This window comes from Enhydra lutris, unplaced genomic scaffold (genome assembly GCF_002288905.1).
Source record: "Enhydra lutris kenyoni isolate GAN:26980312 unplaced genomic scaffold, ASM228890v2 scaffoldscaffold25, whole genome shotgun sequence".
In the NCBI taxonomy this organism is placed as follows: domain Eukaryota; kingdom Metazoa; phylum Chordata; class Mammalia; order Carnivora; family Mustelidae; genus Enhydra; species Enhydra lutris.
The window spans coordinates 27,445,598-27,468,839 of record NW_019154109.1 but is presented as its reverse complement, the minus strand read 5'-3'; the positions used below and the strand labels follow the sequence as shown (position 1 = coordinate 27,468,839).

Sequence of the window (23,242 nt, the reverse complement as noted above, 5' to 3'; positions counted from 1 at the left end):
CTTTTTCTTTCCTTATCTGTAGAGTGACAAAGTAGCTTTTTACTTCCCTTCTAGCTGTAGAAACCTACGATATTCTCCTCTCCCTGTGTGTGTGTGTGTGTGTGTGTGTGTGTGTGTGTGTGTGAGAGAGAGAGAGAGAGAGAGAGAGAGAGCGCAAGCGCGAGCACTGTCCTCTTAGAAATCTGTGGTATTTGTTTTTGAAGTTACTAAAATAATTCAGTCTAGTGAAGTTAGTACAGTTTAAGGGTTTTGGAAAACAACTTTCACAAAAAGTCAACTTACAAGGTGAGCCTATAAATTAATGAGTTTGATTTTTTAATAGTTGGTGTTCTTATAATTTTTTAATAATCACTTTCACGGTGCTTATAATATGCCAGTCTTTAATCCTCATAATATCCCTATGAGGTAGATACAGATGTTATCCTCATTTTGTAGGTGGGGAACTTGAGAGGTGCAGCAAGGTTATATAATTGTCCAGTATGACAGTTTGTGAGTGACAGAGTCAGAATTTAACCAAGAAAGTGTGGCTCTGTGTTTGTGATCATTTCTCAAATACTGCCTTTTTAGAACTTCTGTGTCCAAAGGTCTTCTCTTTCAAAGTATTCAGTTTGGAATTTAATTCTATGGATCTCTGTGTTCAAAACATGTACTGAGTTGCTTCAGGTTAGTTTTCCAAAGCGAACAAGATCAAAGACAGAGCCCTGTGGAAAACCAAGCCACATGCTACCTGAAGGGATCGTGTAGGAGGAACAGCAGCTAGCAGGGAGACATAGAAGAAGTGATTAGAAATAGAGAAGGAAAATTGGAATAGTACACTGCAGAGGAAGTGAAAAGAGTTGACTTATTTTCTTTTAAAACATGGAGGTTGAGGAAGAGAGTTCAAAAAGAGGTGGCCAGCAGTCCTGGGCATTACTGAGCTCACTGAGCAGGAGAAATGAGGAAAACTCATTGGTTCTGTATAAACATGGAAGCCATTGGCGATTTGAGATTATAGTTGTGGTAGAACAGATTCAGAGCAGAATCCAGACTAGAGCCAGTTGGGAGACAGTGTGAAGGAAATTAAGTGGTGGGTTTGGTCAACTTGGCCCTGAAGGGAAGGGAGGATGGCCTGGATATAGTTAAAGAGAGGTCAGGGTGCACGTGTACACGTGTGTGGGTGTCTGTGCTTTCAGGATAGGAGAGCTATAGAGGCAAAATGTACGGCAACTGTGGTTAATTTATGTATATTGAAAGTAAGAAGGAGCATGTATTTTATTCTTGACAGCTGTTTTGAAAGAAAAACTAGTCACTGTTCCTCATCTGTATTAATGTTTTTCTGTTTAAAGCAGAGCATGGAGAAAGTTGAACAATTCTTATTTATTTGCAGTGGGACTACAAAAAAATAAAAGTATGGAATTAAAACCAGATTTTTAAAAAATAAGGTCGTATTTAAAGTATTCCTTGAGACATCAAGTTTTATAAATCTTAAATAAAGGGTGTTTTTTAACAATGGTGAAGAGTTGGGGTGTCTGGGTAGCTTGGTTGGTTAAGCGTCTGCCTTTGGCTTAGGTCAGGATCCCTGGGTCCTGGGATTGAGCCCCACATCAGGCTCCCTGACCGGTGGGGAGTCTCTTTCTCTCTGCCCTTCTGATCCTCTCCCTGCTTGTGCTCTCTCCCTCTCTCTCATAAATAAAATCTTAAAAAAAAAAATGGTGAAAGGTTTTAAAAAATAGAAGTTGATAGAACTCTCTAATTTATACATAGATGGTCTTGGATATTTTGCCTCATATAAAGTCAGAAAACTAACAAAGTGGGGTGTTAAATCATTTTATGTCTAAACAAAATTCGGTGTAAGCCTTTTGATGATGTCACATATCTTAATTATGAAGGAAGCAATTATTATGGTTAGGAAAAGTTGATGATTTATGATCTGACTCAGGATTAAGGTCTGAAACACTCGTGTCATTTCCTCCCCTCCCCCAAATGTGGTGATTTGTTCATTTTGGACTCAGATTTGTTTAAATTTGACACCCTCAGCAAATCTGAACACTGACACTTAGTTGGTTTTTCCTGAAAATCCTAAGGCCAGTAGTAGTGTGGTATTTATTTTAAGGCATTGATGCTCATCTATGAAGAGCCTGTTACTAGTAGGCTTTGGAGGAGTTTTCCGACTCCTATATGGGAGATACTTTGGAAGCCAACAGGTTGGGTGATTGGCTGAGACTAGCATGTGGAGTATGTCTGACTAAGTAATGACGTAATTCTCTGCTTAACGTCCATTTCCTCACCCGGTGCCTTAAGCACCCTGAGGGCACGAATTGTCTTTGTCTGAGTCATCGCTCCATCCCTAGCATCCACTGCCGTCCCAGGCTTATTGTAGATACTCAATAAACGTTGAGTGAATGAACAAACCACCAGACTGGATACCAGTTCCACCAGTTTGACACCATATTCTAAACTGGTTTATATCATCACATAATGTGATAGAGAATGTGTGAGAGACCTCCCGTTTTGACTCTTTCAGGGTTGTCTCTGTCTCCTGGTAAATCTGAATACCAGTCTTTGAAAATTAATGAATTCAGATGCAAAGGCTAGTTACCATTTTGCATGAGAGAAGCAATATATTCAGGCAGATCTTCTCTGTATTTCAGAGTTGAAACACTGATGTTAGTAGTATGGGTGGAGAAGATCATTTTTCAGTTTGGATGCTAACCAGACTGTGGTGTCATTTTAATCTCCAAAATTAATATGCTGCAGACTGCATAAGTCCCATACTTATGGCGGCCCATTTATAATGTACACCATGGTGTCCCTAGGAGGGATAGGAAGACGTTAGCATTTTATTCCCTGCAGCGTGTTTATTTTGAATGTGAAGATATTCAAGAAAAGCTTGTCGACTTACATTGTTAAATCTTCCATAGCCTGTACTTTGAATAATTTTAGAATTATTTACATTTTATCACAGTATGCCTAGAAATAAATCTTGAAAATAAAACTAAAATATATCCTACAGAATAAACAGGCCTCTGTTATGCAGTTTAAGTTTTATAGCTGTTTCTCTTCTGATTCTGTTTGTTATTGAATAAGAATTCAATAACTTGTTCTCTTAAGAATGAGTCTGCCTTGGAGGCGGTGTCAGATGTTTACTTTGAAGTCTCTTAGAGAGACTGGTTGCCTTCTCCTATAAAATGTGCTTTGAATTAGCGGCTTTTCAGTATCTATTCTGGTGGAGGTACAAGCAGTGTGAACTAAAGAGAATGATATATAGTCAAAAAACAGTTCTTCCTTGATTTTGAAATGAAGAAATTCCAACTCAGAGCCGTGCAGGCGGACATTTATGTGGTTAGGTATTTATCCCCTCATTTTCTGTATGTTTGACCCTGACCTTTCCAGTCTTCTATGTTGCCATCAGGCCTTGAGACCCAACTGAGTAATAAGAAAGTGGAGCTCCTGAGATTGATGTAGGTCAGTGTTCCTCAAATTTTTTTGGTTTCATAACTCCTTTGTAGTTTCCAAACCCAAAGAAACTTAGTGAGAAGAGGGGCGTGGTCTTAATATTATAATGGGTCTCTTTAGTATATGGCTAAATAGAATCCAGCTGGATTCTAGTATCTGCTTCCACATTAATCATTTCTTTTTGGTTGAAATCTATGGAGAAAACCTGGCCTCACACAGATAATGTGGTTGGATAAGGAGGGACTCTTTAAAGCCGTTCTAGTAATTGTCCATATTCTTCTTTGATACAGTTCAACAAGAGACAGTTTCTTAAAGGTTAGTTGCAGCGCAGAAGCCAAATCTATGAACTTTTAGTTCTCTGATCCATTAAAATCCATTGATTCTCTTGCACTTTGGATTTTCTACCCATGTGTGATTTTGTAACATCCCGCATTCCTCATTTGGAGAATATTGGCTCACTGAGTTACGCAGATCTTCCAAATGTTTACACATTTTATTATTCATTATTTTAAGACCACTACAAATCTTACCAGAAAAGTCTTCAAGTATCCGGAAGCTGTTCAGGTTATGGTAGCCGGTGCAAGTTTTCCAGAAGTCTAGTTTTCGCTTGAAGGTTCAAATTTTACCATTGTCAAAGGATTGTCCGTTGTTTTCCTTCAAGTGGCAGGTTCCTGTAATTCATTTTCCAGTAAATGTCCATCAGATGCCCAAATCTAAAAACCCAGAGTTTGTTTGTCTGACATTCTTTCAGGTAAACTTGCTGTTCCATTAACAAGTGGCTGGTGCAGCTCACAGCTCAGTCCCACGAACGATTCTCCTCCAGCAGCCATTACACTTGGTGACGCAGCAGAAGGGCTTTATGTGTAGTTCCTGTTTTGTCACACAGAATATTAAAAAATCTACTCAGAGGTCAAGATTTAATAAAGTGAATAACTTTCGTTGGTTTTATCAGGGCCGTCCTTCAGTTAAACTTCATTTGTGCGCTTGTGTGAATGTACCCAAACATGGGGTGACAGATAACGCAAGGAGCTCTAATGCAGTTGCGTCCCACCGTGCTGTAAGGCACCAGAGTTGCTTCTGCCTCATCAGTGTAAATATCAGTGCAGTTGCTCCTGGATAAATGGTGAGATTCAAAAAAGTTATTCAGCCCTAAATATTTAGTACGGCTTTTGTTTGCTGCCAGGTGTTCCCGTCAAAGATCTTTCTTGCTGATTACTTGGAGCTCCTGTCCGATGAATACAAACAAAACATCAAGTCTGTAGATTCTTTACTGGTAAAACAAAAGCACAGTTCTGTGGTGGAAATACTAACTTTGTCTTCATACTGGCAGCTAAATCTTTTTTTTTTCTTTTTTTTAAAAGATTGTATCTATTTATTTGACAGAGACAGGGAGAGAGGGAATACAAGCCGGGGGAGTGGGAGAGGGAGAAGCAGGCTCCCCACTGAGCAGGGAGCCTGATGAGGGGCTTGATCCCAGGATCCTGGGATCATGACCTGAGCCCAAGGTTGATGCTTAACAACTGAGTCACCCAGGTGCCCCTGGCAGCTAAATCTTTAATTTGATGAATTACTGTATGATTGGAGGGTAGCAATGCTGTGATTTCTTTTACTGATTCATCAGCAGGCACTGAGCAAGGTCAGCCGTCCAGGATTTTATTAGTTTCTGAGCTATTGTATGTGCCTAACCTAACGTGTAAGAGCTTTCAGTGGTCTTTTCATTTCTAGTATGAAGGGCTGTAACAAATTTTAATTTTATTTTTAAAGAATTCATCACATCTTTGTTTAAAATAATCAGTTTCTTTTTCTTTGAACTCTACATGATTGGTCTTAGAATGACATTGGAACTTTACTAACACCATAGTATTTGAAATGTTCTGTTGCATAAGAGATAATAAATAGGGTGCCTGGGTGGCTCAGTCGGTTAAGCGTCTGCCTTAGCTCAGATCATGATCCTGGGGTCCTGGGATCGAGTTTCCTCAAGGGCCTCCCTGCTTAGTGGGTAATCTGCTGCTCCCTCTCCCTCTGCTCTTTCCCCATTCGTGCTTGCGCACGCTCTCTCTCTCTCACAAATAAATAAAATCTTAGAAAATAACAACAACATAAGAGACAATGAATTATTAACACCTATAATACAAGAGAACATATGGTCATTTCTTACTAATAGTTTCAGCCAGTTTCTTTGGAGTGGATTCTGCCTTTCAGGGAGTCAACAGAATTCTCAAATGTGTCAGTTTTATCTTTTTCAGAATCTTCAATATAGACAGTACAGTTGTGGGGTAACGAAGCAAGTCTTCTAGCCTCCCATTTTTAAGCCGTTTATTCTACCTTAAATTTGAGAAAAATGTGTTGCAGATATTATAAAATATTAAATGTAAGATTAACAGTTTTAGATAAAATTGTTAAAATTTAAAGGTTTTCAAAAAACTTAAATATTATTGCAAAACAAGACAACAAAATGTACTTTCTTCTTTGTTGTATTTAGATGGTAAGTTGCAGTAGTGAAGTCCATATGTATAACTAAATTACATAATAGTGTGTTTTCAGGACTTTCTCCATTAGTCTACTACTAGATCATAAGGTTTATGTATCTTAAGGTTCACTTTTTAAATTTTTAAAAAAATTTTTTTTAAGATTTTATTTATTTATTTGACAGAGAGAGATCACAAGTAGGCAGAGAGAGAAACAGGCAGAGAGAGAGAGACAGGCTCCCCGCTGAGCAGAGAGCCCGATGAGGGACTCGATCCCAGGACCCTGAGACCAGGACCTGGGCTGAAGGCAGAGGCTTAACCCACTGAGTCACCCAGGCGCCCCAAGATTCACTTTTTTTAAAAAACGATTTTATTTATTAGAAAGAGAGCACGAGCAGGGAAGAGGGGTAGAGGAAGAGGGAGAAGCAGTCTCCCCTGAGCAGGGAGCCTGATGTGGGACTGGATCTCTGCTAGGATCATGACCCAAGCTGAAGGCAGCTGCCCAACTGACTGAGCCACCCCGGCGCCCTTAAGAGTCACTTTTTTTATGTCTCGGGAAGCACTGTTTTCCGGAACTATTTAATGAGTATTATGATGATACACCAGGAGCAAGGCCTCCAATGATAGATAAGACACACGGTCTCTGTGCTCGTGCAACTTCTATTTTAGTTGATGGTGCCGACCAGAAAACAGAAAAAGTAAACAGATAAATGTGTAAAATAATTGACAAATACAAGTTTTATGAAGAAAACACATAGTGGGATCAGAGGATCACAGAGAAGTCTGCTGAAGATTGGACCAGGGCTGCTCTCCTGGGAGGTGATATTTAACTGACATCATAAAGTGAAGGGGGATTCCAGGCAGAGAAAAGAGCACATACAGAAAGACAGTAAGGCAGGAAAGAACGTTATTTGAGGTACTGAAAGAAAACCAATGTGACAGAAGACTTCGTGAATGTGGTGGAGGTGGGCTGAGTAATGACAATGAGGTTGGAGAGATTGGAAGGCCCCAGATCATGCAAGTACTTGGGAGCTGTGGTAAGGAGTTTGGGTTTTATTCTGAGGGCCAGTGAAGGGATGTAAGTAACTGAGTGACATGAAGATTCAGTTTGTAGGGAGGGTGAGTGTAATTGTTGTCTCAACAGTAGATTAGAAGGGGACATGATAGAAGCACAAAGACCAATTAGAAGGCTTTTTCAGTAGTCCAGGCAGTATAATGGCAGTGGTGAGACGAACAGGTTCTAAATACATTTTGCAGATAGATTCGGTGGGAATTGGAGATGTATCCAGTATGTTCAGATTTCTGGCTTGAGTGACCGAATACATAGTGGTACCATTTACTGAGATGGAAGGTTTTGGGATACAGCGGGGTAATATGTTTGGTATGAATTCTGAGTGTTCTTTTTGGACATGTTTAAGTTTGAAATGTCTTTGAGAAATTTTAAGGGAATATGTCACATTGGCTCTGTGAATTTAGGACCCGGTGAGAAAAGTCTGAGCTAGGAAAGTGAATTTAGGAATTGACAGTTTAGAGATACTTAAGTCCATGGCAGTGCTGGAATCATCTAGGAAGAGAATGTAGAGGAAGAAGGGGACCCAGGACCAAATTAAAGATTCCATTAGAGAAGGTTATGAAGTAGAACAACCAACAAAGTAGAAGGAAAGCCCGGAGAGGAGATGTTTCCAAGAGGGAAGGAGTGGTTGACTTAAGTTCTCTTGAGAGGTTAGTTAAGATGAAGGTAAATATCCACTGGCTGTGTCAACATAAAAGTCATTGTCTTGTCCTCGACAAGAGCCCTTTAGTGATGATCAACAGTGCGGGTGTTTGCGTGGCTCAGTCAGTTAAGCGTCTGACTCTTGGTTTTAGCTCTGGTCATGATCTCAGTGTCCTGGGATCGAGCCCTGCATTGGGCTCTGCACTCAGTGCAGAGTCTGCTCGTCCTTTCCCTCTGCTCCTCCACCTGCTCACTTGCTCTCTCTCACAAGTAAAATCTTAAAAAATAAGAAAAGAAAAGAAAAGAAAAGAAAAAAGATTAACAACAATGGATTAGGCAGTAAGAGATGAGGACAGCGTAACTACTTTAAGAATTTTGCCTCTAAAAGGGAACAGAAAAAAGGATTTTTTAAAATCCCCAGATAACAATGTAAAATTTTAAAGACTGAACCAGTAGGTAGGAAGAGAGCAGTGTTACAGGGGAAGTGATTAAGTCCTTGACAAGGAGCAAAAAGGTGTAATTCCTGTCGCTAGTAGAAAAATTGCCCTTTGTTAGAAGGTGGGATCTTCTTCCTCTTATGGTAGAGGCAAGACAGGTTCAAAGGTAGGAGGTTTGGTTCCAGAAAGAGAAGAAAAGACACCTCTGAGGGTTTCTGTTTTCCTGCTGACATGCACTGTGAGGTCATCAGCTGAGAGTGAGGATATCGGAGGAAGGATAAGGAGTTTGATGAAAGCGGAGCAGGTTGGAGGGGCGCCTGGGTGCTCAGTGGGTTGGGCGTCCAACTCTTGATTTGGGCTCAGGTCATGATCTTTCTTGTGTGCCTGGGTACACAAAACATTAATTTTATGCTATTCAGGATTATTTGAACACTTAGTGTTTACCTTGGATTTCTGTCTTACTGCCTTCTGAAGAGTTAGCCTTGTTAGCAATTGGGGAACTATACCACTTACTTGGAAGACTCTAATATAAGAATAAAACCTTGTGGCTGGTTTAAATTTAATTCTCTGCTATATGAAGCAAAGACTTGCTCTTTAACATAGTTTGTAATTAAAATTAATAGTGAAATTTTGTGTCATGCAATGCTGTTAATTTTTTTTTTAAGGTGAAGATTGGGGTTCCCCCCTCCCACACAGGCTACTGAGATTTAATGAAGTTTAAGTGTGTACATTATGATTGGATATATGAATATATTGCAGAATATTACTTCAATAAATTAGCTCACATATCCGTTGCTTCACATTGATGTTTAAATAGTGAGAACATTTAACATCTATTCTCTTTGCAACTTTCAAGTACATGATACTGTATTGTGACCTGTAGTGACCATATTGTATGTTAGATACCCAGTATTTATTCATCTTGTAACTGGAAGCTTGTACCCTTTGACTAACATCTTCCCATTTCCCCCACTCCCCCTGGCAGCCACTATTCTGTGGGGTTTCTGTGAGTAACATTCTATTCTGTGAGTCAGATCATGTAGTATCTGTCTTTCTTTGTCCCACCTATTTCACTTAGCATAATGCCCTCAAAGTCCATCCATCCATGTTGTTACAAATGGTAGGACTTCTTTGTTTTCCCCTCTTTTTCATGGCAGAATAATATTCCATTGTATGTATATACCACATTACCCATTCATACTGATTCTACCCCTTCTACCGATGGGTAGACATTTAGGTTGTTACCATGTCTTGGCTATTGTGAATAACGAGACAGTGAATATGGGGGTGCAGAAATCGCTTGGAGATAATGATTTCATTTCCTTCAAATATATACCCAGAAGTTGGAGTGCTCAATCATATGGTAGTTCTGTTTTTAATTTTTTGAGGAACCTCTGCACTGTTTTCCATGGTGGATTAGGGTTTTTTCTTTTTTTTACCATTTTATTGAGGTATAATTGACATATAAGCTACTGTACATAGTTAACTGCTCATTTTACACACTTTGATGTATGTACACATCTGTCACGTCACCGTAGTGAAGATGATCAGAATGGCCATCATTCCCAAAAGTTGTTTCTTCTTGATACTTTGTAATTTCTCCCCATTCACTCTCTTCCCTTTCCCCTCTCATTAGGCAACCACTGATCTTCTGTTACTATAAATTTGTTTACATTAAAAAAATGATTTGATATGAAGGAATCATACATTATGTGTTTCCTTTGAGCTTAATTATTTTGAGAGTCAGGCACTTTGTAACTTTATCAATAGTTCATTCCTCTCTTGCTTGGTATTCCATTGTAGGGATACAACACAATTTGTTTATTCATTCACTTTCCACTTTTGGCTGCTACAACTAGAGCTACCAGGAATATTTGTGTACAAATCTTTGCAGGGGATATATGCTCTCATTTCTTTTGTGTAAATACCTAGGAGTAGAATGGCTGGGTTATATGGTAGGTGTGTTTTGCTTTTTTTTTTTTTTTTTTTAAGATTTTATTTATTTATTTGACAGAGAGAGAGAGAGAGAAAGAGGGAGCACAAGCAGGGGAAGTGGGTGAGGGAGGAGCAGGGAGCCCTATGCAGGCTCAGTCCCAGAACTCTGGGATCATGACCTGAGCTGAAGGCAGACACTTAATGACTGAGCCACTGGTGCCCTGTATGTTTTGCTTTTTAAGAAATTGCCAAACTATTTTCCAAATTGGTATTACCATTTTATGTTCTGAGAAGTATGAGTGTTGGAGTACCTACCTCCCCATCCTTGCCAGCACTTGATATGGCCTGTCTTTTAAATTGTAGCCATTCTGATAGGTGTGTAGTCATATCTCCTGGTTTGAATTTCTATTTCCTAATGACTAATAATTTTAACCATCTTTTCATGTATCTGGTTTGCCATCCACACATCTTTGTTCAAATCTTTTGCCCATTTTAAATTGAGTTGTTTTCTTATAGTTGGTTTGAGAGGTCTTTGTATATTCTAGATACAAGTTTCTTATCAGATACATTTGGATTCGTTTTCTCTCAGTCTGTTGCTTGACTTTTCAGTTTCTTATCGGTGTTTCTCAAAGAGCAGGAATTCTTAATTTTGATGAAGTCCAATTTATCAGCTTTCTCTTTTATGGATAGTTTTTATTGTTGTAAGAAATCTTTACATAACTCAGAGTCACAAAAATATTCTCATGTTTTCTTCTAAAAGTTTTAGAGTTTTAGGTTTTATATGTAGGTCTGTGATCCATTTTGAGTTAATTTTTGTAAATGGTGCAGGGATGAATCACAGTTCATTTTTTTGTGTATGGAATCCAGTATTGTGTGATACTCACGCTGAGTTTTCATCCAGTAGCTTTTGATGGAAGAACTAAAGCAAAACCAAGTTTAAAAGGTTATACCAGGCTGTCCATTTCCTTTGTGTTACCCTTAACTTGTTAGGTTGTACACTTTGCTAGAACTTCTTAAAACAGTATCCTGTGATTGAACTTCTTCAACTTCAAATTTCCAGTCTTTATACTTAACCAGTGAAATGTTATTTATACTCTTTGGAAACATAACATATACTGTAGATAATTATAGCAAAAGTGTAATGGCTAAGCAGAAGATATTGCCAAACCAAGATTCTGGAGACCAGATGAAATAAACACATGACATGTGCCCAGACAGAGCACAGTGGTAGGAAACACACAGAAGAGTAAGTGAAACAGGAACTGAAAAAAGCGTCGTAGAACTGTCTGCTGCTTATGTTTAATCTGCTAGTCGTTTTTCCCCCTTTATTTAACAAGAGAGGTGCAGTATTAGACCCTAGAATTAATCTTCTAAAAATGTATGTATTGTGTATGTATGAATATGTATATACACACATACCTACACATACACATATTTTAGGATTGGCTCAAAGAGTAGAAAAATAGCACGGGGTATAGAGAGTTCATCCTGTAGCATTGTGCGCCTTATTCAGATGTCAGAAGACAAGCCTTCCCACATAATCATGAGTCATTACTTTTTAGTTTGGTGGAGAAGATCACTTTTGGGAGGCTGAGAGAGCATCTTTTGCTAGGCGGTCATGGGGCATGGACTCTGGAGTCGGATGAATGTGGATTTCATCCAGCCTTGTTCTACTGCTTACATACTCAAAGACTACTTTTCAGAGCCTCAATGCCCTTATCTCTAATATAGTAATATTAATAATTACTTCTTTTAGGTTAATAAGTTTATTTTTATTATTTTTTAGGTTAATAAGTTTAAATGAAAAATCAAGTTCTAGCACCATACTTAATACACAGTAGGTGTTCAGTATATGTCTGTCGTTAGGGGTTTCACCTTTGATGCTTATGGCTTATGGCTGGAAGAACCTGTAAATGGATAGGCCAAGGGGAGATTGTTTTTCATTAGATGTAGCAGAGTCATCCATGACCCCTCCTGATCTCAGCTCCCCATAGAGATTCGTTCTGTGCTATTATTTTCCTTAACATCCATCAACCGAAGATTGGCACATTTGGAAAGTATGAAACCTGCGTGGCTGTACAGTGGCTTTTACATTCCTATCTATTTTCTAACTAAGTTTATGAAGGCTTGATTTAGATAGTTTAGATCTACCCTGTGTCCCTTTTGTGGTGAAAGGGAATCATAGATTTGAAAGGAAGGGCTTTTCCAAACAGAATCTCCCTTGTAGTATAACCTCTTGTAATAGCCTTTTAAAAAAGTGATTTCAGTTATTTTATTTGAGAGAGAGAAAGAGCACAAGTTGGGAGTAGGGGCAGAGAGAGGGAGAACCTTTTTTTTTTTTTTTTTAAGATTTTATTTATTTATTTGAGAGAAAGAGCGAGCAAGCATGCATGAGCAGAGGGAGAGGGAGAAGCAGACTTCCCACTGAGCAGGAAGCCTGACTGAGGGCTTGATCCCAGGACTCCGGGATCATGACCTAAGCCGAAGGCAGACACTTAACTGACTGAGCCACCCAGGCATCCCACTCTTTTTTTTTTTTTTTTTTTTAGGAATTATTTTAGAGAGAGATTGTGTGCATGTGTACACATGTGTGCATGGGTACGGGGCAGAGGGAGGAGTGGGAAACCCCAGGTATCTCTGGGCTGAGTGCAGGCCTGAGGTGGGGCTCAATCTCACAAGCCTGAAATCATGACCTGAGCTGAAACCAAGAGTTGGACATTCAACCAGCTGTGCCACCCAGACTCCCCTGTTCTTTTTTTTTTTTTAATATATATATATATTTTTTTTAATTTTATTTTTTATAAACATATAATATATTTTTATCCCCAGGGGTACAGGTCTGCGAATCGCCAGGTTTACACACTTCACAGCACTCACCATAGCACATACCCTCCCCAATGTCCATAACCCCCCCCAACCCCCCTCCCCCCATCAACCCTCAGTTTGTTTTGTGAGATTAAGAGTCACTTATGGTTTGTCTCCCTCCCAATCCCATCTTGTTTCATTTACTCTTCTCCTACCCCCTTAACCCCCCATATATTTTTTGTTAAATTTGCTTGTATTTTTTTCCTGAAAGACTTGGTGTTGGTGGCACTGTTGTAGTTTAACTTCAGTCCCAAATTCCAGGAAATAGAAATCAGAAGTAAAGTTTTAGAATGGGTGGAGGGAAGCAGGCCTAGGAGGAAACAGTTTTGACCAGAAAAAAAGGAGAGGGTATGTGTGGTGGGCATTCCTGGACAAGGCCATTCCTGGAGGGAGGGGGTTGGCAGACAGCTGGCATCTGCCTCATGCAGGGGAGGGAAGATCCCCTGGGGACCCAACAGAGAGGGTCCCCCTCTTCCTCAGGCTTCCTGCCTCCTGGGGACAGCTATTAACGAGGATCAGCCACACCCTCAAACAGGGCTGTCCACCCCCCCCTTCCCCTTGTTTGACTCCCCATTCTGTCCTGCCTGGAAAGTATGTGGGAGATTGGCTTCCTTTGATCCCTCTTTCTGTTGTTTTTCCACTTCACATTTTAAGATTTTATTTATTTATTTGACAGAGAGAGACACAGTGGGAGAGGGAACACAAGCAGGGAGAGTGGGAGAGGGAGAAGCAGTTTACCCGCTGAGAAGGGAGCCCGATGCAGGGCTTGATCGTAGGACCCTGGGATCATGACCTGAGCCACTCAGACACCCCCTACTCTCCTCTTTTTAGTGTTTATTCAAACTGAGTGTATCACATTCATTTTGATGGATGTAGTGACATCAGCTAATGACTGGAAAGAAACTGTGTAGTCTTTAACCTGACCTTTCCATATTGACATCAGATAGGAGCCTTATGAGTGTTATGTCATGAGTTCATCCAGAGGATATAGTAAACATTATTTTCCTTTGTAGCGTGAAGTCAGTCTTTATTGTTTTCTTATAAGTATTAATAATATATAAACAATCATATATAGATTTTAAAATAATTACATCAGCATAGGTTTCGTAATTAATAGATGTTATTGTACAAAGTTGTGTTTCTTTCTCATTTTTAGATGAAGCTTGTTAACCTTACATTATTATATATAATAGAAGTCCATAGATTATTAAAAGGATAAAAAATTAATGACAAAATAACTTGAATTCAGATTATAAAATAGCTCAAGTCTATTCAATGAAATGGCTTCACTTACGTCTGAGGTTTTGGGGTCAGCTTTTTAGTAATAAAGTTTATCTTATTTTTTAGTAAAACATCTAAGTATTTATAATACTCTATCATACAAAAAGAAATGGTCAACCAAAATCTGCGTATACGATTGCTGGTTGTTTGAAAGCTCTTGTCCTCTTGGAATTGTTTTACCAGTTTTGTGTTCAGCGTACGTTAGGAAGAATACAGTGTTCTTAAGCAAAACACTTAGTAGAACTAAAACAACTCCAAACTCCATTGTTTTTATTGATATTTTTCAGATTTTACTATGGTTCTATGTAGTTGACCTGAGTTTAAAATATAGAGCTAGGAAGGCATACTTTCCACGAGAATCTTAATTTCATTTTGAAACAAACACTTCTATTTTAAGAAGGTGAATGGTAGTGATAAATATCAAATCCAAATTTTTTAAAACCAGCAGTACCTCTTTTGTTGATTTTTAAGAGAAAAGATAAAGAGGAGATACCTTAAAGCATAAACAGGTTTGTTCTTTAGGCCTTCTAAAAATTCTTATTATCCCCAAAACTTTGATTCATGCTAAATGTGACTATAGTTGAGTAATTGCTTTACTTTCATAATTAAAAAAGACTCTTCCACAAATGTAGCTGTCCTCAGAGAATTATTTAATCAAGAGATTTATCCAATTTTATTGTATTCACACAACAAAATATTTAATGAGTAGCCATTATATTCCAGACTATTCTCATTGTAAAGAATCCAGTGATAAACAAAAGCCCTCACTTTCATGTTCTAGGGACAAATACTAATATACAAATAAATATGTAAAAGAATGTCAGTTTGTGATAAATGCCATAAAAGAAAATCAGAGGCGCGCCTGGGTAGCACAGACCATTAAGGGACTGACATTTGATTTCGGCTCAGGGTCATGAGATCAAGCCTGGCATTGGGCTCTTTGCTCAGAGGGACGTTTGCTTGAAATCCTCTCTCTCTCCCTCCCTCTGCCCTGCTTGTGCTCCTGCTCGTGCTCTCCCTCTCTCAAATAAATAAAATCTTTAAAAGAAGAAGAAAAGAAGAACCAGAGTAAGACGACAGAGAGTAATTTTAAATGAACGCAGAGAAAGTATATTTTTCCCGGGTTGAAGCGTATAAAATCCTTCGCTTGTGTTTTTAAATTTTTAATTTTGGCTTTTGACCATTTCTGTTGTTGCTGAAAATTACTTAGAGAACTTAAGAACTCATTGTACATATTTTGTATGCTGACCAGAAAATTTAGCCTCAACTAGTGAATTTAGCATTTATAAATGAAAGTGTCTATGGAGGAATAAAAGCTTCAGTTAAACTCCTTTACTTCTAGCAGTAAAGTCTGCGGCCCATGAAATTCGGAATTCTGGAGTGGTCTCGGCTTTCGGCAGCCCCTGGGGAGCCTGTTGATACAGCACAGAGTTACAGATTATTATTCAGCTGTAGAAGCTTTATGTTTAGGCATTTTCTTCCATCTTCCTCTCTCAGTCCGTCGAAATCTTGTATTTTTGCCAAATAAAACAAATCCCATACTAATAAGAAGCTATAAATAAACAGTAGGAGCATGCGTCAGAGCCAGCATCGGCCTTACTCCTTGTGGGGACCTCTCGAGAACGCCCCAGTATGTTCACTTTGCCCAAGCACACAGCACCGCATAAGCCCTGTTGTACAGAGCAGCTCCCGTACGTGAGTGAGGGCGATTTCGTAGAACCAAGCAGTACAGCGACTCTCTTGGAATTCTGGCTGTTACCACGGTCAGATGCAGAATGTCAAATCCCGCATGCCGTGGGAGGGAGAAGGAAATCTTCCCACCTCTCCTATATAAATCCCCAGAGTTCAACCCACAAGACTGCTATGAGGTCCCCAACAGGGATTTTATATGCTGTAAGCACAGTCCAGCAACTCTCCCGGGGGAAAAGGAAAAAGAGAAGTGGCTTGAGAGTCCCATCTCTTCTGCTCCTCATGTCCTGTCTGATAAACTTCATCCTTTTTTGCTTCATTCGTTCATTTATTCTTTCAGTAAATGTTCAACTGAACACCTGCTACTCCCAGACCTGTGCTACCACGGACTGTATAAAAACCAGTAAGCCCAAATCCTTCCCTCCCAAAGTTCATTATGGTGGAGAACTGTGACTCATCAGTCTAAAATTACAGCACTGTGGTAGGAACCATCAAAGAGATACATGCAGGATACTCTTAAGGTTACAAGTAAAACTACTACTACTTATGAAGCATTTACTGTGCTAGCTGTTTTATGTAAGTTGTTCCATTTAATCCCCTCAGCAGCTTTATGAGGTCGATACTATTACACTACGTCACTTGTGCCAGGCACACTCACCTCACCTAGGAAGGAGAAGGTGGTACCAGGGAAAGTTTCTTCATCAACACTCCTTGACTTGATTGTAGAAGGATGAATGAGTAGGGTGGAGAGTGGGAGGAAGACGAGGCAAGGTGGCATCTCACCCAGAGAGAGGCGAAGACGTTAGAGGACATGACGGAGAACCCGTTGGGAAACGTAGGCTGGTTCTGGGAAGTAAAGATGGCGGGATCCAGTCATGAAGGCAGTTGTGGGCCAGGCTTAAGGAGTTTGGTCCTTACCCTGTAGAACATGGAATATGGCCAGACGTGCATTTCAGGAAGATAACTGTAATTGTTTGTACAGGGGCTTAGAAGAGTGTACTTCTAAAGGAAATGATTTCTTTTAAAGGAAAAAATTCCTCAGCATTATCGTTACGCATCGTTTAAGCATAGACAAGCACTGAACTAAGTTCTCAAAACATCTTACATTTGCAGATTTACATCTATAAAAACCAGATTAATTGTGGGCGCCTGGGTGGTTTAGTCAGTTAAGCGTCTGCCTTCTGCTCAGGTCATGATCTCAGGGTCCTGGGATCGAGCCCCGCGTTGGGCTTCCTGCTTTCTGCTTCTCCCCCTCCCTGTTCCTCTGCCCTCCCCCTGCTCGTGCTCGTTCTCTTAAATAAATAAAATAAAATAAAACTTAAAAAAAAAACCAAAATAATTGTATAACTTAAATATAAATAAAACTACAAAGATAATAAAATTAAAATTAGCAGCCTGCATTTATGTAAAAGGATCATGTTTTCGTGAAGGAGTCACTACTGACAAGTGAAGGTGATGCTGACCTTCATGGCGCAGGTTCTTTCAATGTTTCTTTAGACATTTCCTCACTGTTGAGTACTCTCTGAGAACCCGATTCTTCCTCCAGATTTCTGTCTTTGACCCAATAAGAAAATCTTTGTTCTTAACAGATTTTGGAGAGGAAGGGAAAAGGGATAACTATACCTAATACACTCTCCTTCTCCTCTCTCTGATCAGTTAAAGGAGTGGTACTTGGTGGTATCATAATCCTAAAAGAATATAATTATGGGCCCCTAAATTGCATGGCAGTTCTAGAATATGCTTAAATCAATTATTTTATCATCAAAGTGAATTCACAGAGATAATTACAGGGAACTGATGGCCTCCAGTATGAGAAATGCAGAACTAGAGGATTCATTGTTCAACCAGAACAGGGATTTTGTAAAGAAGGGAGCCATCAGTGGCTCTGGTAGAGTCATTGGCCAAAGCATTTTAAAAAGTTAAGAATCTAGGACCCAGAGGTCAATAGATTTTTGTTAATCAGTGACCTTACAGATCCTTGATAATAGACATCATTGTTAACAAACTATACCAATTATTGTCACTTGTAAGATAAAGTCATATGAACTTGATGTAGACATGAAGGGGTTCAGCTGAGAAAAGTCCTTTTCAGCCATGGTGACAGTAAAGTTTGTGCTTCTCTGCCCTGTGATACAGCGGCCTCTAAACACTGAAGATCTCAGAAATTTAAGCCAGTTTTGTTTTTTTTTAATTCTTATATTCAACTCTGCAATACAGGGAGTCCTCACTAATGTATAATAAGACAGTGAACAAGAAAATTAGATCTTGGTTTGTTCATAGAGGATTCACAGTGTTCCATTTCAGAGGGTGAAAGGAGATTTTGAAATGCTAATGAAGAGACTCCTTCAATAATAGCTAACACTGACTGAGCAGTTGCCGTGGTCCAGGCAGTGTGCTAACCTCTTCACGTGGAGCCACTGACTTCATCCTCAGAACAGCTTTTATGAAAGCGCTATTATTCTATTGCTCATTTTATAGGTAAAGAAAATGAAGCACAGGGAGGTTAAATAACTGAGCAGTGTCCATAGCTAGTAAGTAGCAAAGCTGGGGTTTGAACCCAGCAAGGCCACTGCACAGCCTTAGCCACACGCTGTAGTGGCACTTGTCTTCAGGTGAGGCGTGCTCAGGTCACATCTGGACGCTGGTTCTCAAGATACTGAATTGGCAGCGAGCCCTGCAGCAGTCTAGGAGGAAGAATGAAGGAAGGGGACGTAAGATACTTGTCTGCTCGAGAAAGTGCCTCTGGCAGGGTTCTCTGGACTACATTGTAAAACTAAGCCTTTTATGCTTACTGGGGGGTGTTCCTAAGTTGTGAGTGAAGCCCTTTGGCCTAAATAACTTAAGATCTGTTGCAGCCTCATAAACATAAGGGGATAAATATTACCACTCACCTGAATCTTAATGTAGGTTTAGTCCCATTGATTGTATTTCTCCTAACTTATTGACAGAAATCAGTGGGGAAATAAGTATCTTGAAGGATTAAATTCCAGTCTGTATCCTCAGTTACACTTATATCCAAGAGTTGTCACAACAGCAGTTGCTTAGAATGACTCTACAAATGGAACTCATACATAGGACCACAGAATCCTTCCTTCAGGGGCATGGTTTCAGAGTTGGAGGATAGTTAAAGGATCAATCAGTACACAAATTTGTAGGTATTCCTAAAATTAAAGTGGTGTGTCCTTATTGGCATCAGTACATGCTGAACCCTGTTGGACTGTGGAGAAGGGAGAAACTGACCCCAACGACACAACACTCTACACAGCTGTTCCCAGCCTTCCTCCAGCTGTTGGCACTCCGTATTAATTTCATGGGTTGAATCAAGGCATGTAAGTGCATTAAATAATTTTCAAAAAACAACTGCTGCTTGCTGTTGGTCAGTGGGGAAAGAAATATAGGAGCTGTCATTTTCCTGCCAACTGCTGCTCTAATTAACAAGGACAAAAAACATATTATGAATAAATGAAATTCTTACACCACACTAGAAAAAAAAGAGCAGCTGAGCCCCCCCCAAAGGATTTTATATCCTGTTATCAGACAATGAAAGAAAATAATTTCATATAAATGGCTGCATTAGTCAGTGTCATAAATAGAAAGTGTAAGTCCCCACTTCTTTAAAAGAGCAGCTAGAAATATTTTCCCTTTGAGAATAGAGCAGTTATGTATTTGGTAAATCATATATAACATTGAGGATGTTTTTCACATTAAAGAGAATTTCCATAGTAGGCCCCTTGTAATCTTTTATGGCTAAAGGTATGAAGAAAGTCAAGATAGGGGAAAACTGGTCATGTTTCAGGATTTGATTTTCCTTTTCTGTTTGACCACCCAATCTGAATCCCATAACTTGAATGTAAATTTACATGTATAAAAATGTATGGATATCCAAGTCATCTCCTAGGAGAACTTTAATGTAAGTGTAAATAGGAAATCTTTTTCTAACCAAAAAAAAAAGAAAAAAAATTAATATCGAAATCTGCCTTTTCTCATCCCTCCACATCCAAAACTGTCACCATGTATTGTAATTATACTTCCTAAAACTTTCTAGAGTCTTCTCTCCAGCCCTATTGCCATCCTCTGAATGAGGCACGCTTTACCATTTGTGTTAAATCAGCAGGCCTTCTTTATTCTCTTCATCATATCCACCTCCTCACTGAAGTCATCTGCGTGGGTCCTCCCCACCCCCCACCTGAATCCCTTCATTGGCTTTTATTAAATCCAACTTCCTTATCTTGGCAAAGAGGGCTCTGCCTCCATGAGCTGGTCCTTGCTTACTTTTCTTGCCTCAGTTGCTGCCACTTTCCCAGACACCCTAAGATCCAACTTAGCAGTAATTCCCCAGTAGACCTCCCCGTGGAGCCACAATACATATATACCTTTATCCAAACATGTATCTTTGAAAATATAATTCCCTCCACCACATCCTTTTTTGTCACATTCCAAGACGTGCCGTGATCTAAACACAGAAATTTCAGCCCCTAATTGGGGCTGAACACAGTTGACTTGAATACAACTTAAATTGCTAGTTTGTTAGTGTATGTATCTTACCATGATACATGTGTACTTGAAGCTCTGTTCACTCCCCAGTTCCTGCCTCAAAACTGAAGAGTTTATTTTTCCAACTGCTGGAGTCCTGCCAAACAGTCATCTTCAGGAATTGCCTTGTCCCCAACTCAGGACAACTGTGAAGGGGCTTTCCTGGTTTTCTGTGGGGTCATCTGAGGCTCTGAGAGCACATCAGTGCCTAACTTCTCCCCCTGTTATGTCTCTTCCTTTTCTTAGGTCCTTTCTCAAGAACACCCCCTGAAAAACCTCCTATAAGCAATCTGTGTGCTTGCTGGGAAGCCCAACCTGTAACATGTTTGTCTTGTTGATATTTTCTTTTCTGTTCTAGATCTTGTGAGATTATGGTTTGCTAAAATCTTACTAATTCAAGGTCATTTTATTAGACGTGTATTGAGTACCTGCTCCATGCCAGGCCTTGTGCCACATTTGATGTCAACAAATTAAGACTTGACTTATGTCCTGATGAAGTTTACAGTCCAGTTGAGGTGACAGTTACATTCAGAACTATACTATAGCATCTTCAGAATAATCTTTTGAACTAAACTTCAATAATGTATAAAATCAAAGGCATGCAGTGTGGTGTTGCAAAGAACAAAAGGAAGTTATCTCAGGGAAATGAAAATAAACAAATGGAGTGAAATTTTAGAAGGTTACAGAATTTTTCTCTATGATTCTGGAAGCCTTTAGGGAAAAGGTAGTTTTTTTTTTTTCAATTTTTTTTTTTGAAAGGTTTTATTTATTTATTTGACAGAGAGGCAGTGAGAGAGGGAACACAAGCAGGAGAAGTGGGAGAGGGAGAAGCAGGATTCCCCCAGAGCAGGTATCCTTAGGTGGGGCTGGATCCCAGGACGCTGGGATCATGACCTGAGCCAAAGGCAGGTACTTAACGTGAGCCACCCAGCCACTCCTCACTTTTTATTTTGAAGCAAGTTCAAGCTTCAGAAAAGTTATAGTACTGAACTCCCATACACCTTTATATGCATTAATCAATTTTTAACATTTTTCCACTTGCTTTAACTTTCTCTGTACACATCTACATGCACACTATTTTTGCAAACTCTCTGAAGTTAAATATGTCCTGTCACTTCATCCCTTAATACTGTAGTGTGTATTTAAAAAAAAAAAAAAATATTCACTTAAAAAATTTTTTTGTATATTCACTTCTGTAACTACAATATAGTTACCAAATTGAAGATATTTGATACTTTAATCTTACAGTCCAGATTCAAATTGTTAATCATCCCAAAGAAGATGAGCTTTAAGAAGAGTCCTAGAACTTAACATTTGTAACTCAAACTAAAAACTGTTTGAAGTAAGCCAAAGAAGAGCTCAGAACTTTACTAACTTGATCAAAATGCCCTAGTGAAGGGGGAGCCACTTCTGACTTTGTAAGGGGGAAGCATGGATACGCCCAAGTTACCAGTAAAGGTGTGACTTCTGGCTCTCCAGAAGTGAGCCTACTCTGGAGAGCCTATTTCTCGAGGTGACTTTCGAAGGAGACCCTGTGTCCAGAATCCAGGATCGTGGGTTTCCTTGAGCTCCTGTGTAAAGCACGTTGTTGCTTGGTCTTCACGGTTCTTAAGTTTAACGATGTTCTTCGGGGCCATCAGTCATGCACAGGCTTCTGGCCCAGGGGCCGGCAGGTGGGGGAGGGGGCCAGGGACTGCTCAGGGATCCTGGATCCGTGGAGCCTCCTCTCCCCACCCCTCCAAAAGCGGGGCTGCTTAGCTGGGGCGTCGCTGGGAGGCCATGCCCCGCGTGCGGCTTCCGGTCTCTTCCGGCGCGGGCCGCCGGGACTCCGCGTCATTTCCGGCGGCGCTGGGCGTGGTCTGTTGGGAGTTGGCGGCGGCGGTGGCAGCAGCCAAAGGCCTGCCAGCGGAGGTGGGGGAAGCCGGGTGGTGTCTGCCCCGACGCCGGACGGCCCTGGACTGCATGGCTTCCCCGCTGGAGCTGGAGCTGGAGCAGGACGTGCAGGGGAAAGTGGATTCATTTCGAGCCCGCATCGCGCAGGAGGCCGAGGATCTGGTGTCCACCTTCTTCCCTCAGAAGCTGTCGGAGCTGGACAGTCGGGTCCAGGAGCTGCGCCTGCAAGACCTGTCCAGAATCCGCTCGGTGCCCGCCCTGGAGCCCACCGCCGTGTCCGACCCCGTGGGGGACGCGCCCAACCGGGACCCGCCACCGCCGCTGCAGCCCCAGTCCTCGCTCAAGGTGCCGGCCCTGCTTGGGGGCGAGGGACAGCTGCTGCGGAGCAACCAGCATCTGGTGGAGCTGATTGAGCGGGTAAAGCCCGAGATCGAGCTGCTGAGAGAGAAGTGCAGCACGGTGCGGATGTGGGTGCAGCTGCTCATCCCGAAGGTGGAGGACGGCAACAACTTCGGCGTGTCCATCCAGGAGGACACCGTGGACCAGCTGTGGACCGTGGAGAGCACCGCAGCCTCCTCCCTGCGCCGCTTCTCCACCTACTACAACACCAGGGCCAAGCTGGTGTCCAAGATCGTGAAGTACCCCCAGGTGGAAGATTACCGCCGCACCGTGGCCGAGGTGGACGAGAACGAGTATCTGAGCGTGCGCCAGATCCTGCTGCACGTTCGGAACCAGTATGCCACCTTGCACGACGTGATCCTCAAAAACATCGAGAAGATCAAAACCCCTCGGACCACCAATACTGACAACCTCTACTGAGGGCTTTTCTCCACCCCTCTTTCCTTCAGGAGGTGGCCCAGCTGTTTAGGCAGCCAAAAGGGGTTCTTAATGACTCTACAGGTGACGAAGCTACTGGAAGTGTGTGTTAGTTACGTTTAATGACAGTTGCGTACGGCTTTATCCTCACACTCAGTCCTTGTGGTGTAGCTGTT

At 40.7% G+C, this 23,242-nt stretch overlaps 2 protein-coding genes across 2 annotated transcripts in view; both read left to right on the top strand.

Moving 5' to 3' along the window:
- LOC111151136 (activating transcription factor 6) overlaps nucleotides 1–23,242 on the top strand; it is a 212,434-nt gene that overhangs the window by 104,577 nt on the left and 84,615 nt on the right. The window lies entirely within an intron of this gene.
- On the top strand, nucleotides 19,389–23,069 carry LOC111151137 (proteasome activator complex subunit 3-like). The gene is made up of 2 exons (XM_022508924.1): nucleotides 19,389–19,400; nucleotides 22,338–23,069. The coding sequence occupies exons 1-2, from the start codon at nucleotides 19,389–19,391 to the stop codon at nucleotides 23,067–23,069; spliced, it is 744 nt and encodes a 247-aa protein (XP_022364632.1).